This window comes from Mytilinidion resinicola (genome assembly GCF_010093595.1).
Source record: "Mytilinidion resinicola strain CBS 304.34 unplaced genomic scaffold BDZ99scaffold_2, whole genome shotgun sequence".
Classification (NCBI taxonomy): domain Eukaryota; kingdom Fungi; phylum Ascomycota; class Dothideomycetes; order Mytilinidiales; family Mytilinidiaceae; genus Mytilinidion; species Mytilinidion resinicola.
Genome location: NW_022985438.1, coordinates 2,690,900 through 2,705,442, shown reverse-complemented (window position 1 = coordinate 2,705,442; position 14,543 = coordinate 2,690,900). Strand labels below are relative to the sequence as shown.

Genomic DNA, 14,543 nt, shown 5'->3' with positions numbered 1-14,543 from the left:
TTTGGGATTGTAGATGGGGGGTTGAGAGCTTGGCGGGTGCTGAAGAGCGGAGAGCGGAGAGCGGAGACTTGTGTCTTGTATCATCATATGATTTCCCTGGATTCCGGTTAGATGAAGCGAGAGAGAAGCGGTATGCCGCTTGTGGCGTGCTGGTGGTAAAGCAATTGTACAGCTCATTTGGAGACTCCACTTTTTTGACTGCTTGTGAATTGGGCTTGGCTGATATCAGCCGTAGCTTGCTTGTCCCAATACTGACTTCATAGATACACATTCTAAACGGGAAAGCGATGGTCCAAGAGTTCTACCAGTAAACAGTTACACTTTCATGACTGGAGACATGGACAGCCTCCCACTTGATAAGATACTAAATTCATGAGTCCAGAGCAATCTCACATTCATTTGACACACTTTCGGGCCCAATTACTGGGTCAATTCTATGCGATCACAATAACCATGTACAGGCTCCAGCTCTAGTACTCCTGACTCCCAACGCCACCCCATGTTTTCCGCAAGCAGAGAACTAAAAATAATCCGTCTGATCCTAATCCATACCTGCATACTTAAACCACAGCGGCCTGCAGTCCTCCTGGTTCAGCCACGCCTCTCCGTCGGTGAAGCGACCAGTAACACAGCCTTTGCACTTAGGGCTGTTAGGACAGTTAAAGAAGGGGATATGTTGATACCCGATATCACGGAACCTAAAATCATTGCCGTTAGCACACCATTTTGATAGAGCTGCGCGCAGACTTACCAATGAATCTTGCTCTTATCCTCAAACAACCCCAGCGCAATCGAGTGCACCGGCGCATCACCCCACCGCTCATAGAAGAACCCGCCCGCGCGGTCCAGATGGTCAAAGTAGTCCTGGTACGCCTGGCTGCGCCAAAACGCCATATCGCCAATCTCAAAGTTCGACCAAAAATGGCACGTCGAGTATCCATGCGCGAGCTTATTATGCCCCGGCCGCCGCTCCTTATCCTGCAGCCACTCGATCGCGTTGTTCTCCTTCAGGTACTCCGGGTGGTCCGCCATGAACTTGCGCGTCTCGGGCCACAGCGTTGTGACCGACTCGGGCGAGTCGTAGATGTTGATGTTGAAGCCGTACGTCTTGTTGTGGTCCTGCATCCAGCGGAAGACGTCGTAGTCGACGTCGCAGAAGAAGTGCACCTTGGGCTCCACGCGCCAGTAGTACTGCGTGTGCGCGAGCGCGGGGTGTTTCACGAAGAGGCCGCTGTTCCACCGGCACATCTGGTGGTAGGAGAGCTTGGGCATGTATTGCACTTTTTGCTCGGTGAGGACGGACACGGATTCGCCGAAGAGGTCCATGTTGATCCAGCTGGGCACGTCCCAGTGCTCTTTGGGCACGATTTCTGGGGCGCGCGTTAGAGGGATTGGGGGTTTGGGGTGATAGTGGAGGGGGTGGTACCGTAATGGACTGCGGCTTTTGTGGCAGCTCGCGTGCGCTTCTTGAACTCTTCTGTGAAGGGGACGTCGTTGAAGAAGGTCCAGGGGTAGTTGAATTTGTGGTTCCATGTTCGCTCGAGGTCGTTCATAGACTGCAGCAAGTCGTCCAATTCCTCATTGCGCACCAGCGAGAGTATCGTGGCATTAATCCGGGCTGAGTTGGGGTTGTTGGGCTCGTAGTTGTCGCCCTCGACTCTTCGGAGGGGCTCTGGGGGTTCTCCGGATGCTAGAGACGATCAGAATGTGAAGAGAGCAAACAGGTATGGACATACGATCTAATTGGGGGTCTTTGGTCCATTTGTCTAACTTTCCCAACTTCCCGCTCCCTGGCGCCTCGAGGGACTCGGGAGCCTTGAAAATCTGTACAACCATGTAGAAAAAGATACATAGTGTGGCCGCCGCCAGAATGCGTATACCCTTGGGCAGCGCCATATCGAGTACTGGGGATGTGTGGTCTTGCGTGGCCTCAGACGTTCACTCCAGGACTCCTGGAAACGACAACCCGTGGTCGCACCTGCATAACCGGCAGAACTTGACCGCCTTCGTTTCTACCTTCAACTTCACGCGCCACTTCTGTTGCTGCCACCTCACCTCCGCACCCCACCCCCCTCCCACTAACCGCTGTCACTTGGTCTGGGTCTCTGCCCAGTAGCTCACCTAATTGCATTCACTGCTTCTCGTCAAATTTCAGCCGCTAGGAATTAGTGCTTCACCGTTGCGACAGGACGCAGGGCCCAGCCCTTCGCGTCTGTGAATTCGATTGAACTCCTAGACTCACTTCAGTTTCTGTAAAGCGAAATCGAATCAACATCGCAATCATGAGTGCGCTAGAGGATGAGAGGCTCCTTTGGGAGGATATGGAGAGACTGGAGCAAGCTATTGCCGACCGCGTTCTTGAGGACCCAAAGCATGTCAGTACTATTTCTTCCTCTCGACGAGCAAGCTAACAGACTTGTGTTGTTAGATACGGGACCGTCTGAGTCGCGACCATCAAATCGCGCAGTTTCTCGACCACTTCCGAAACCAGGCCAGGCGTGCACAAATCCTCCGCAAAGACAAGGACAAGAAACTAGCAAGCGACATTCAGAAGTACAGGACCGGTGACCCATTCCAGGCTTTCAACGAGGAGCTTGCGGAGATCAAGAGCTTCCATCGGCGTTACCCCAATGAACCGGTCGAAAATCTGGAGCGCGCATACAAGAGGGGTCCAGAAGAAGCAGCCGCAGCGGTCGCAGAGCTTGAATCTAGATTCACGGGAGAGGAGGGATGTGGCCGATTCTTCGATCTGGTGGCGCTGCATGAGCAATATGTCAACCTCCAGGGCGTGAAGGATACACGCCGTATTCCTTATGTGCAGTACCTTGACATTTTCGACATATTCACACTTCCACAGTGCACCTTGCGGTACAACGACAAGATGACAGAAGATTACTTCAAATACATCACGTCACTTGCGAGTTACCTGGAGAGCTTCATGGAGCGAACAAAACCGCTTGAGGATCTAAAGAAGCTCTTCGAGTCTTTCGACAAGGAGTTTGATGACGCGTGGGAGAAGGATGAGGTACCAGGGTGGTCGAAGAACGGTCAGGCTGGACCAGCGGCCCCTCAAGATGATGCTGTCAAGGACAGTTTGTTCTGCGCGGACTGTGAGAAGAGCTTCAAGAATGAAAATGTCTACAAAGCACATCTGACGGGCAAAAAACACATCAAAGCCGTCGAACTGCGCAAAGCCCGCGGAAGCGGCAAGGAAGCTACCAACGACAACTCCGCCTCATCAGTAATGCCTCTCCATCGCCTCAAGGAGCGCGCGATTGCGGAGCGCGAGTTTCGGATCCATAAACTAGCAGCTGCCATGTCGACTGAGCGTAGTGATACTCGAGTCAACGTCGAGCGTAGGCAAGGCATGACAGATAAGGAACGCCAACTTGAGATCGATTCGATGTATGCAGAAAACGAGGACAACGCAGGTGGCCCTGGTGGCGAGGACGGAGGCGACTCAGACGAAGAAGGCAAAATCTACAACCCGCTCAAGCTTCCGCTGGCGTGGGACGGCAAGCCAATTCCGTTCTGGCTCTACAAGCTGCATGGTCTCGGTGTCGAGTTTCCCTGCGAGATCTGCGGTAACTTCGTGTACATGGGCCGACGGGCGTTTGACAAGCACTTCAATGAGGCCCGCCATATCTATGGATTGAAGTCGCTAGGTATCACAACTACCACACTCTTTAGGGAGATTACGAAAATTCAGGAGGCCATGAACTTGTGGCAGAAGATCAACAACGACAAGAAGAAGCAGGAACAGGCGATTGATGGTGTTGTCCAGATGGAGGATTCGCAGGGCAATGTCATGCCGGAGAGGATTTACAATGATCTGTTGAAGAATGGTATGCTTTGAGAGAGCTGGAGGAGCAGGGAAGATCAACACCCCTCGACCATACGGTATGTTACGTGCATCTGCGGCTACACGTTCATGGTAGCTTTGAGTGCGACGGGGGAGAATCACTGCAGCTGCATGATTACGGTAGCTTCTAGTGCAAAAATGGGAACAATCACGGGCGAAGCGATGTTTCCTCGGGCCCTGGATATAGGGCGATTGGAGAAGCCACCCAAGTTTGAGAAAGCATTCGGAATGTGAGATAGACCCGACTTCTTGGCTGGCGGCGTGTTTGTAAGATAACTCATAGTTGAGAAACAGAATGGAACTTTACAAAATAAACGAAACCCATCACCGCACGTGTTTTCCAAGGACTGTCAAGTCTGATCCATATGCAACCTCTTCATGATTGAAGACATATTCTAAGTAGAGTGAAAATTGATTAGGCTCTACGCCCTCAAACCTGAGCACGAAAGGTATTACTGATCAATGACTGAGCGAGCGAATCTTAGCTTGTAGCTTTAAACCTTGAGCATATCTTGGTAGCCCATTTTGACGAGCCATTGAAAACCTAGACAATATCATGAGGAGACTGAGATGTGCTGTAGATGTCTTCAATTGCGAGTGTCACCCTTCCGATTTCTTCCTCGATCTTCCTCACGTTATCCTCGATCTTTTGCACTAAAACCTTTATTTCCGCGTCCGCGTCTCCATATTGAAGCTGTTGATAAAGCTCATATAGTTTCCGACAGTGTTCATTCATGGGCGAGAATCCCATAGTCCCGCACAGTTCCAGGATGTTGACACAGTGGTTAGTAGGGGGGTAATTGTCCGGTACAAACCTAGAAGTCGTATATTAGTCAGATTTTATAAGTATCAGTCCTTCGGTGTGTTGCTTACCGAGCATCCTTGAGCGCTATCAAGCCGTAGAGTATTTCTTGAAGACCTTGATAAAATATGGAACATGAAAACAGGCCGTTGTCGTCGTCGTCCATTTCAAGCATCTGCTCGAATCCATCGATATCTAAACAATCCCCATGGAATTGTAGCCTTCTCCTCCTTCTTTCTATGAGCCGATCAATATCTTCCTCGCGAAGAATAGAGTTGATATCGTGGTCCACATGAACGATATCTAGACTCTGTGAACCCACGACACTAAAGGGCGCGGCAAGACTCGGAAATCCACCTGCAGAAGCACAGATCGAAATTGATTCCGCCTTTGCGCCATTATCAAGGAGGACTTTGACAACCTTTTCGTCTCCCTGCATGATGGCCAGACTTAGCGGCGTTTTTCCGAATTGGTTTTTGCAGTTGACATCTGCTCCAAGTTGAAGCAATAATCGGATTAATTGTTCCTTTTCTTCCCGGGAAGTCCTACAGAAGACGACCGCGTGGTGCAGAGCCGTATGTCCGTGTTTTGTTTTGCAATTAACATCCACGTCGTATCGCGCCAGTGCTTCTATAACGGATGCATAACCATTAGTAGCAGCTATGTGCACGGCCGTAGATCCTTGTACATCTTTAGACTCGACACTCACCCCGCTCTTCAAGAAAAAGTCCACCATGGTATCGCGGCCATTGAACGCTGCGCGATGTAGTGCCGTCCACCCATCATTTGCTACTGCAAGTGGATCGATTTTGCTCAACAAGCCTTCATCTTTAGCAATGGCTTCTTTTGCCAGATCAAGCTGTCCGAGAATGGCCGAGATATGCAACAGAGTCCAGTGACGGAAGAGTCCAAGCTCGCATTGGATATCCTGATCGAGAAGTACTCTGAGGCAAACTCTGTGATTTCTGGACGCAGCGATGGTTAGCGCCGACTGGCCAAAGCCGTTCAAGCGCTCGCCGTCTGCTCCACGCTCAAGCAGGCATGCCAGAGTATGACCCAAGCCAAAGTAGGCTGCGACATGGACGCCATATTGTATGCTACGATTGGGACCAGTTACGAGGTTGAGATCGTCCTGGAGCATTCGCGCGGCAGGAATGACCGCGAAATCATCTAAGAGATAGTCTATAATGCGGTTCTCGACTTCCTGTTCAACGGGTCCCTGTGCATGTATTCCCCAACATCTGGCAGCATAATTGAAGAAGGGGTAAGATGCGTTCCGTGACGTTGTAGAAAATTGGCTCGAAACGGCAGACCAGTCTCTATGAAGATAGGAAAGACAGGTCTCTGTGATGGTGTATTCTGCACCTGGGTAGCGCTTTTCCCGTATTCTTTCGAGGTACTCCTGAGCAGTGTAATGAATGAATCTGATTACCGAGCTCTCTTCCTCCATGGTGACAAGCCCGCCACACACGGACAGCATAGAATCTTGGTCAATCAAGTTCTCGTCATCGACATCGCCCGTAGCAAGCTCAACGGCTAAAGCATGCTGAAGTTCTAATACCGTTAGTGGCCTAGCAGAGTACGTAAGCCACGAGAGCAGCCGATGAGCTAAATTTGCATCGTCTTCGTTTTGATCCTCGATCCTTTCCATGACAAGATGATATGTGTCATCCAACTTGCTTGGGATTGTTTTCAGCGCTTCTCGAACGGCTTTGATACTTGATTTTGTAATCAAAGTGTCCATATGAAGTTGAGCAAGCAAGAACCTTTCGAACAATTAGCAATTAGCGTATTCAACTGACGAATAAGACTGTAGTAAGAACTCACATTCCTTCGCTTTTGTCAACGAGCGTGCTTATGATCTGCGTTTTTAGCGGATCGTTACTTTTAATGAGCCGTTGGAGGCGCAACGAACTCTCCATCCTTTTCTCAAGGTAATTGGAAACATCTTGGTCCGTTGCGCGGATCTCAATCCAGATGCAACCTTGGAATAGGCTCTGAATGCTGTTTAGCCAGCGAGATGTGACCAAGACATGAGAATTTGGCAATGAAACCAGGTCCAGAAGCGCGTTGCCTAGGACATCTCGTACACCATCGCCTTCGTCGTACTCATCAAAGGCATCGATGACAATGAAGACTTCAGAGAACATACCAATCACCTCCGCAAGGCAACTAGTGATTTCTTTCTGCTTTGGTCTCGTGCCAGTTCTAAGATGAGAGCTGTGAAGGTCTCTCACAAGTCCTGGTAGTATGTCCATTGAATGCAGGAGTTGTTGTAGAAGATTTCCCATAATGTTAAGGGCAGTCTCATTCTCGTGCTTGTAGTTGCAGTAAGCATAAGCGAGCCCAATGCCCGGAGTTCTAGTAGCGGTTCGCTGTATTTCGCTATTGATGAACGAACTGGATTTCGAAGTCGTTAGCTAAGTTGGACTAAATAGTAGCCCAGACAAAAACTTGCTTACGCCAGAGTCGTCTTCCCTGCCCCAGCTACAAGAACGTCAGCGCCGAGCAAATATTACGGGGTTTGAGTATTTACGCATCCCCGGACACCATAAAAGTTTCCTGCTCTTATTTTGCCATTCTTTGAATGCATTAGACTCGAGTAGCCACTTCCCTGTGCCTTCTTGGTGTCGTTGGGATATATCACTATGTTGAGTGCCATAAGTCAACGGAGATAGCCAGGATATGATTTCGTTCCTCTCCTGATCTATGACCAGTTAGTAGTCGGACAGCCCACATTCTAGAGGAGACACTAACTTGATACTTGGGATTGCTGACCTTGAAGAAGTTTCTTGACTCCATCTACTCGGTCTGATACATCATTGAGATCTACCTTGATGGCAAGCGATAGCGCACTTGAAGAGTCAGGCTGACGCCAAGCAGATAAGAAGACAGACTCACAAATCATCTCTTTCATAAGCAAGAGCTATCATCGTCTTGATTCTTTCCGTTCTTTCAAGGACTTCGTCAAGCTCCTTCTTCTCGAGTGGCCAGAGAAGTTTGCTTGCTAGTCGCTTCACTCCCGTCGCTGGCCGGAGGAGCTTTGCAGCAAGCTCTTCCATCATCTCGCTGAATTGCTCCAACGGGCCCTTGTGGGCCGCTATAGATCGGATCCCCGCAAACCAAGGGTCCTCTTCTGTCTTCATGTTTTCAAGATCATATCGTAGCGACATAAGCAGCGATAAGAGGCTGCTTGCCTCCACTGCAAGTCTTGCTTGATCTTTAGAGGCATTCTTGATACCGTTGCTGTATTGGACGACTTTAATCGTCGCATCGATTAGTTGAGCAACACTCGCGACCAATCCAATCGCAGAGATAGGATCGGCCATTAATTCACAGAACTTTGATCGCGATGGTCGATGAAGGTTCAAGTTTGGAGGTCGAGAGCTGAAAGCTGAGGGCGGAGAGGAAATGTCTAAAAATAGATTACTCTACAACGACAGGAGGCCCCTTTCATTGGCCGAACTTGCTCTATAACTCTCTGTCAAGGACCGTCACGTCTCCCATGCTATCCTTCCGGTACGATAAGAGCATGTACTTTGTCACCGTCAATCGTGAGGGAGGACTACTTAATACTTGGATCATTTCTACTTTATCACTACTTTGAGGTCAAATACACCTAAGCTGTTCTATTACTTGGCATTTAGTATGGCCAATCAAAAGAGGGAATCAAGTGAAATCAGTTAGAGCGAGAAATAAGTAGAGTTCCCATAGCCCAAAATGAATCTATTTCCCCTGTGGATATCCAATGCGCCTTTTTTCGAAAAGAAAATTGGATCGAAACTTTCGTTGTTCTTTTCTCATGCATACAAATGAGTCAAGCGCTGACCATCTGGCCTGATAGGCGAATTATTGCTCTCCTTGGACGTGATGATACTAGTGACCGGACTGTGACTCTGCCAGCTACGGAGTGGCACGTAAATGCTTGGTGATTGCGCTGCTACGGGTATCACTGGCTCAGGTGGCGGTGGTGTTGCGGAAGTCCATTCGACGCGAATAGGTTGATCACGGCTGAGCTTTTGCCCGTCGAACCCTGGGGTGGTTAGGTTGCTTTCAAAGAGATTTATACTGAGCGAAAGGCAGAGGTAAATATAAGAGGTGAAGATACTCACAAAGCTCGAACCTGATATCTGCAGCACCAATCAAGACCCTGACCTGGTACTCTACCTTGAAGTAGTGTTTTGCGATCCTCCAGAACTGCCTGTTTTTCTCTACGAATCGTTTCTCGTCTGCGGCGGAGAGGTCTGACTCGATCTCGCATAGTAGTCTTGCATCTAATACATCCATGTTAAGCCTATTGCCGACTGAAAGGGAAAAGTGATCTTACTAGGACCCATGTTAAACGGCAAATACTCCTTGTCCACATCACTCGTAATAATACTCGTCGGAAACGCTCTCCGCGGATCCCCAGGACTCAGCTTTCTCAAAAAATTGTGAATGATAGGCTGATCCACCGACACCGGTTCCCCCTTCTTGATGAACCACGCCACGGCTTGTGAGATATACAGTTTGTTGTTGATGGGGTCTTTGATTGTCGGCTTGCCGATGTGTTCGGGGTTCTTTTTGTTGTACAAGATCTTGCAGATGGTGCCGTAGGACGCGCGACAGCACCGCCAGCCGAGAATGGATTGGCTGGTTGTTAGCTTGCGGACGCGGTCGGCGACTAGCCCTTTGCAGACCGCGAGTTGGGGGTCTGGAGCGATGCGCACTTGCATTGTGTTTGCGTTAGAATGTGGTGAGTTGGAGCTGTAGGCGTAGCGGGCGCTTAGGCGTTGTTGGACGTAGGACGAGTTTCCGAGACCGCCGGAGAGTACGAGGTGGGACTGTCGAGTGTTAGATTGACGCTTAGGACAGAAATGAGGCGAAGTATTACCACTCTCTCATAAGGATGCTTGCGATATAAGCTTTCTAGTTGAGTATCAATGAGTCTGAATAGCTTCTCGATTTGTTTGTCGAACATTCGCTGTAAATCTTCTCTACTTATGGTCAGACTTGTCGATTTGTCAGTTCATGCTTCGGAAGCGACTTACCGGGCAAACTTCATCTCTCCGTCTTTGATGTTGTGCTCCGGACTATTGTAGGCTGGAGGCAACTTTGAGATGGCGATTGAGAAAAATGGTGTATCATCAGGCGAGCCGTGCTCGCACTTCACTGCCTGGAAGTCCCTGCTTTTCATCATCTCCCAACATGCATCGTCGATTGATATTGGGAGCTCAATAGTACTGTTGGCTGCTTCTAGCCTTGCCCTTACAAGCTTTTGAAAGCCGAAGTCTATGGCGGCAGATCCGATGGTTTCGCCAAACACAACGTCTAGCTGCTCCAATGAGATGCTTTGCCCATACGTGTTTGTGACTCGGAGCACAGATAAGTCGGTGGTGCCGCCTCCTGCGTCACAAATAAGTAATATATCTCTTTCCTAGGTGTTATTAGATTAGAGAGGCGGCGGCCACGGTTTGGACTGCTTGAATACGCACCCTGAAAATTCCGCAAGCTTCTGTAGAGACGTGCACAGCAGCTGCTTCAGCTTCCGTTAAGCCAATAGAGACAGAATGGCCAATGTGCTCCCCGAATCCAGCTCTTGAGGTAATGCTTCGAAACAGCTCTACGGTTGGATTAGGCGCCCAGGTAGTCGGCACACTGAACAGAAACTCGATTCTCGCATCCTTCCACGTGACTCCCGAGAGTTCCGATTCAAGTTTGAAAGCGAGATACTGATATAGCTTTCGCAGATAGTCCTCGTACCACTTTTCCACTTCAGCGATGGATTTCGCTGTGTTTTCGGGGTCCTCCTCTTGCTTCTTTAGTAGCTTCTGGGGATCCAGAGATGTTTTGAACCACTCCCTGTATTCTTTGTCTTCGGCGGTCGTCTCTACTATTGTTTCTGACAAGAATCCCCATGATGATGGCTCTGACTTGTTGGTTGGATATACAACAACTGTGGGGACTTTATTTTCGTTTGCTTGGAAGCGGCCAGGCCATTTCTGAACCCATCGCACTGTGTCTGAGCCGATTGATAGATTTGCATAAGATACTCCAGTGCCTGAAGTGATATACCATCAGCATTCGTTGCAGTGATCGAGAGAATGATGGAAGGAATAGCCGCCGGCCCAAAAGGGAATAGACTCAGCGCTAGTGACCGAGGCCCGGCCTCCACTCCAGCCTCACATCACCACTCACATGTCATGCCAAAGTCGACCCCGATAACCATGTGCGGCTTTACGACCTCCATCTTGTCTTGATTCACTCGTCGTAGTGTACGGATACACTTGAGCAGAACAGCTACCTTATGTGTGGAACCAGGATGCGACCTAGGGGCGGGCAGTGCCGTCTCCTGCAGATTGTCACAGCCTTGCGGCACAGCAGCTGGCCCTCGATCATTGGTGGCTCCATAATTGAGCGGGAACTGTGCCGCGACCCTGGTAAGCACAGCGTATGGCGTATTCTGCTGCTAAGCGCTTCATCTAGCAGGAATTGCTTCTTCCCCCTTTTCAGCCCCCATTTCATTGACAAGTCTATGAATTTCCTCTTTCCTTCGTGGACTCTGGGAGTCTTGTTGTCAATCGCTACTGTTATCAACCTTTATATATTCATGCCCTATGATGAAAACATGCTAAAGGAAGCAGGTCGAACTAATCTGGATGAATTCTTCAACTGGTGGTCTTGAAATTATGGACTCTCTCTAAAACACCCTTATGCAACGACCCCAGCCTTCGGACAACCACATCCCATGCTTGGACGCCTTAGCGAGAGAATACAGCACTGCCCCGGTGCCTTCTTTAATTATGCTCCACTAGTTTGAGACTTGGCAATGTTTCGCGCAAGGCTGTGGGTTTAGGCGTCGACTGTGCCCCATCTCTTGTGGGGGCCATATTACAAGCTTGGCTGCTACTAAGAATCCCCGGTTTGCTTTTTGGATGTGGGCTTGTGATTCAACTCACCTTTCCAGGTCCACGATTCCCAGCTTTGGATATGCCCGATGCTTGACATTTGTTATTAAACTCATCCTATCCATCGCTCATCAACATCCCAACACATTCCACTCTGGCCGCCTGTTAACTCGCCCACCTTGTCCTTCTACATTCGGCAGCAATGGGCACTCCTGTAACTACAACAATCATTGGAAATCACAAAGACAGACCGGTGGTGGTGGTCATCATAAGCTCCAACGTAGTTGTCATTCCTGGATCAACCACCTTGACCGCAGGTCCCCCCACTACTATTTCAAATAATGGACTCAACTTCCTTTTTGGACCGGACAATGTTCTTTGGGTCGATGGTACGAGTCTCAATGTTGCATCAGCGATAGTAGGCCCTTCATCGTCACCTTCAAGTGCAGCGTCTAGCAATACCATGTCGACGATTCTGACCACACCAACACCGGGACAGAGTATCTCCTTTGTCAGCTCTACGGCAGCGTCTGGAAGTGCTCTAAGTGCCACCCAATCCACCACATCACCTACAGCAACAGGCAAAAGCCATCCGTCTAAGTCTGGTGTCTCTGGAGGAGCGGCTGCTGGAATCGCCATCGGCTGTCTCATTGCAGGAGCAGCTATTGCCGGGCTCATTGTGTGGCTGCTGATGCGAAGGTCAAGGAACAAAATTCAGGCTGGATTCCAAGATCGCCCTGCAGCAGCCCACGCGGGGCCCGAGAAGCAACTCATTCTTGGGGCGCCCTCCAACGCCAGCTCTGACTCAACCTTGAGGATAGTCGAAAACCATCTCCCGCTCCCGCTCGAAGATAATGCGATCTCTGGAGATGTTACGAAGCTCAGCACCCTGATCAAAAACCACGTTCAGAGCTACTACCATGAGTCTCCGGTCGCCTCAGGCACGGTCGATCTGGATGCTCTTCAAGCTCTCGGAGACAATCTGCCTGTCTCCATCGGAACCCTGGGAACATTGCTGTCAAATCCAACGACACGAGAAGTTGGCCTCCGATTCTGTATTGCTTGGGTCATAATATCAAGAAGTAAACTCAACGGCGACCCTAAGACCACTCTGCTACCCCCAGAAGTAGTTCAATGCGTATCTTCCATGAGCGCTATAAACTGGGAGCCCAAAGGTAGGCCTCGATCATCCGATAATCTGATGAGCATGGCTGACTTATGCATAGCCTGGGACGCATTTACGGCGAATTGGAAAGCAATAACCGCCGAATGTATAAAAAACGCGTATCTTCCAAACCCGTTTGGCCCACAAGATGCTCGCAACGCCAACATTCTACAAGCCACAGAAGTCCTAGAGACAATCTTGGCCCCATTCGCCGTCACTCGAATGGACCATAGCACCCGACAACGGAACTTGGAGGAGATCACTAAGCGGGCGGCTACCTTCGCATTCGTTCTATTCTCTCAACGCAGTTCATGGAGACTAGATTGGCCAGACTCTCGGACGATGGCGCCCGGAAGCCTTGTAATTTTCCCTGCGCTTGAGCAGTTAATGGACGAAGAGGGCAAAAGGTTCCAGCCCCCGCGGGCTTTCAGCGAAATGATAGTGCGGCAGATAGATGAATAAGCTAGCGGGTTGCATGCGTGGTGGTTGGTCGCTCAGCGTTTGGAAAGCTGCAGGTTCTTTATAGTTCGCTAGCGGCTTTGGAGTAGACACGAATAATGATTGGAGGGTCGTTTATTTCACGATGAGGATTTTGGTTTCCTATGCACCGGTTGTTCTGTGAATTAGGTGCCGTGCAGTAAGGTCAGCGGTATGATGAAAGATCAATAATGAGTGTCTCGAGCCACAATGAATGATCATCACCGTGCCTTAAGCTTGGACTATCTTCACGAGTCCAAATTTTGAAGTAAAAGTTCCAACAGCTTTGCATCTGGGCTGACGACACCGAACCGATAATGCTTCTTTTTCCTGGTGCAAAGGGTACAGACATAAGTTTACCTCGTCCTGTCTTTTCAATCGCTACGTGGTTCAAGGCTATCCTCCACTCTATTTCCTACCCCTGAGTTTTCGCAAGGGGAGAACCCAGTTGTGACTGAGTGAACATAATTGCAGTCTTTGTCCCGTATGGAATTCGTGCGTGTATACATCTTCATTTCTCTTGGAGTATCTCTGCATTAAAGTTGGGAAAATTTAATAAAAGGAAAACACCTCACGTCCGTCCACGACTGTCTGACTTTATCGCCATCCATGGAAAGGAAAAAAAAAGTAATGCCCTCCGACAGGATCGAACTGCCGACCTTCGCATATCTTCGATGATCGAAGTCATAACATACTATTATGAGAGCGACGTCATAACCAACTAGACCAGGAAGGCAATTTTGGTTGGTGGTGAAAATTTTCTATCCATGAAGGTTCATAAACGATATAACAGTACCTCCACACACATTCTCCCAAGTAAGTTAGTGAAGCTCGGGCTCGCTTAGTCATAACCCTGTATTTACTGAACAACTGTGCAACCACTTATATGGTCAGGTTCGAAAGTGGAAATGTACTTTTTTGGAACCAGACTTAAAGTCAGAGACCAAGGCGTATTGGGGGCGTATTGGGGGCGTATTCCTGTCAAGCTTGTGCACTTCTTCCCACCGTACCGTATGTCTTCCACTGCACGGCAAATAGAGGGCTTTCGACTGGACGCCAGCTCGGGAACAGGGCAACCTTTACTTGTTCCGGCGTCAACTGCCCCTTGCACCTCGCACGCTTCATGCAGTCTGCCGGTCCAGCACACGAGGCTGTGCGGCAGCAACGGGCTCAAGTGACCATGCTATCTATTTTTACGTCTACACGGCGCGATGGGAGCCCGAAACCCGCTTCAACCTTCTGCCCTCTGCGGCACTGCCTGTCCCTCAGCCTCGTGCATACCATATCGTTATTGTTACACACTGCTTATACTTTCCACGCTCTCTCTGCCAAGTTGCTGTGCCCCCTAGG

The 14,543-nt window shown here is 49.5% G+C and overlaps 5 protein-coding genes and 1 non-coding gene across 6 annotated transcripts; 2 read left to right on the top strand and 4 right to left on the bottom strand.

The window, feature by feature from the left end:
- Positions 1-541: 541 nt before the first annotated feature.
- BDZ99DRAFT_485138 (alpha-1,2 mannosyltransferase KTR1) lies at positions 542-1,896 on the bottom strand (the record flags this gene model as incomplete). The annotated part of the gene is made up of 4 exons (XM_033722690.1): positions 542-698; positions 752-1,370; positions 1,427-1,690; positions 1,737-1,896. 4 exons carry the CDS (start codon positions 1,894-1,896, stop codon positions 542-544), a joined length of 1,200 nt encoding a protein of 399 aa, XP_033583535.1.
- A 176-nt stretch (positions 1,897-2,072) lies between these two features.
- BDZ99DRAFT_505946 (uncharacterized protein) lies at positions 2,073-4,185 on the top strand. Its single transcript, XM_033724139.1, has 2 exons — positions 2,073-2,375; positions 2,429-4,185. The coding sequence occupies exons 1-2, from the start codon at positions 2,283-2,285 to the stop codon at positions 3,854-3,856; spliced, it is 1,521 nt and encodes a 506-aa protein (XP_033583534.1). The 5' UTR covers positions 2,073-2,282; the 3' UTR covers positions 3,857-4,185.
- Positions 4,186-6,487: 2,302 nt separating this feature from the next.
- BDZ99DRAFT_375553 (uncharacterized protein) lies at positions 6,488-7,993 on the bottom strand (the record flags this gene model as incomplete). The annotated part of the gene is made up of 5 exons (XM_033714980.1): positions 6,488-7,064; positions 7,127-7,151; positions 7,201-7,371; positions 7,422-7,519; positions 7,566-7,993. The coding sequence occupies 5 exons, from the start codon at positions 7,991-7,993 to the stop codon at positions 6,488-6,490; spliced, it is 1,299 nt and encodes a 432-aa protein (XP_033583533.1).
- Positions 7,994-8,125: 132 nt separating this feature from the next.
- Positions 8,126-10,893, bottom strand: BDZ99DRAFT_505945 (uncharacterized protein; the record flags this gene model as incomplete). The annotated part of the gene is made up of 7 exons (XM_033724138.1): positions 8,126-8,697; positions 8,777-8,938; positions 8,992-9,487; positions 9,538-9,640; positions 9,695-10,080; positions 10,139-10,704; positions 10,842-10,893. 7 exons carry the CDS (start codon positions 10,891-10,893, stop codon positions 8,465-8,467), a joined length of 1,998 nt encoding a protein of 665 aa, XP_033583532.1. The 3' UTR covers positions 8,126-8,464.
- Positions 10,894-11,541: 648 nt separating this feature from the next.
- On the top strand, positions 11,542-13,269 carry BDZ99DRAFT_139101 (uncharacterized protein). Its single transcript, XM_033712672.1, has 2 exons — positions 11,542-12,726; positions 12,778-13,269. The coding sequence occupies exons 1-2, from the start codon at positions 11,754-11,756 to the stop codon at positions 13,176-13,178; spliced, it is 1,374 nt and encodes a 457-aa protein (XP_033583531.1). The 5' UTR covers positions 11,542-11,753; the 3' UTR covers positions 13,179-13,269.
- Positions 13,270-13,824: 555 nt separating this feature from the next.
- On the bottom strand, positions 13,825-13,929 carry BDZ99DRAFT_t15. Its single transcript has one exon. It is a non-coding gene; the product is annotated as a tRNA-Met (tRNA).
- Between the last annotated feature and the right edge of the window lie 614 nt (positions 13,930-14,543).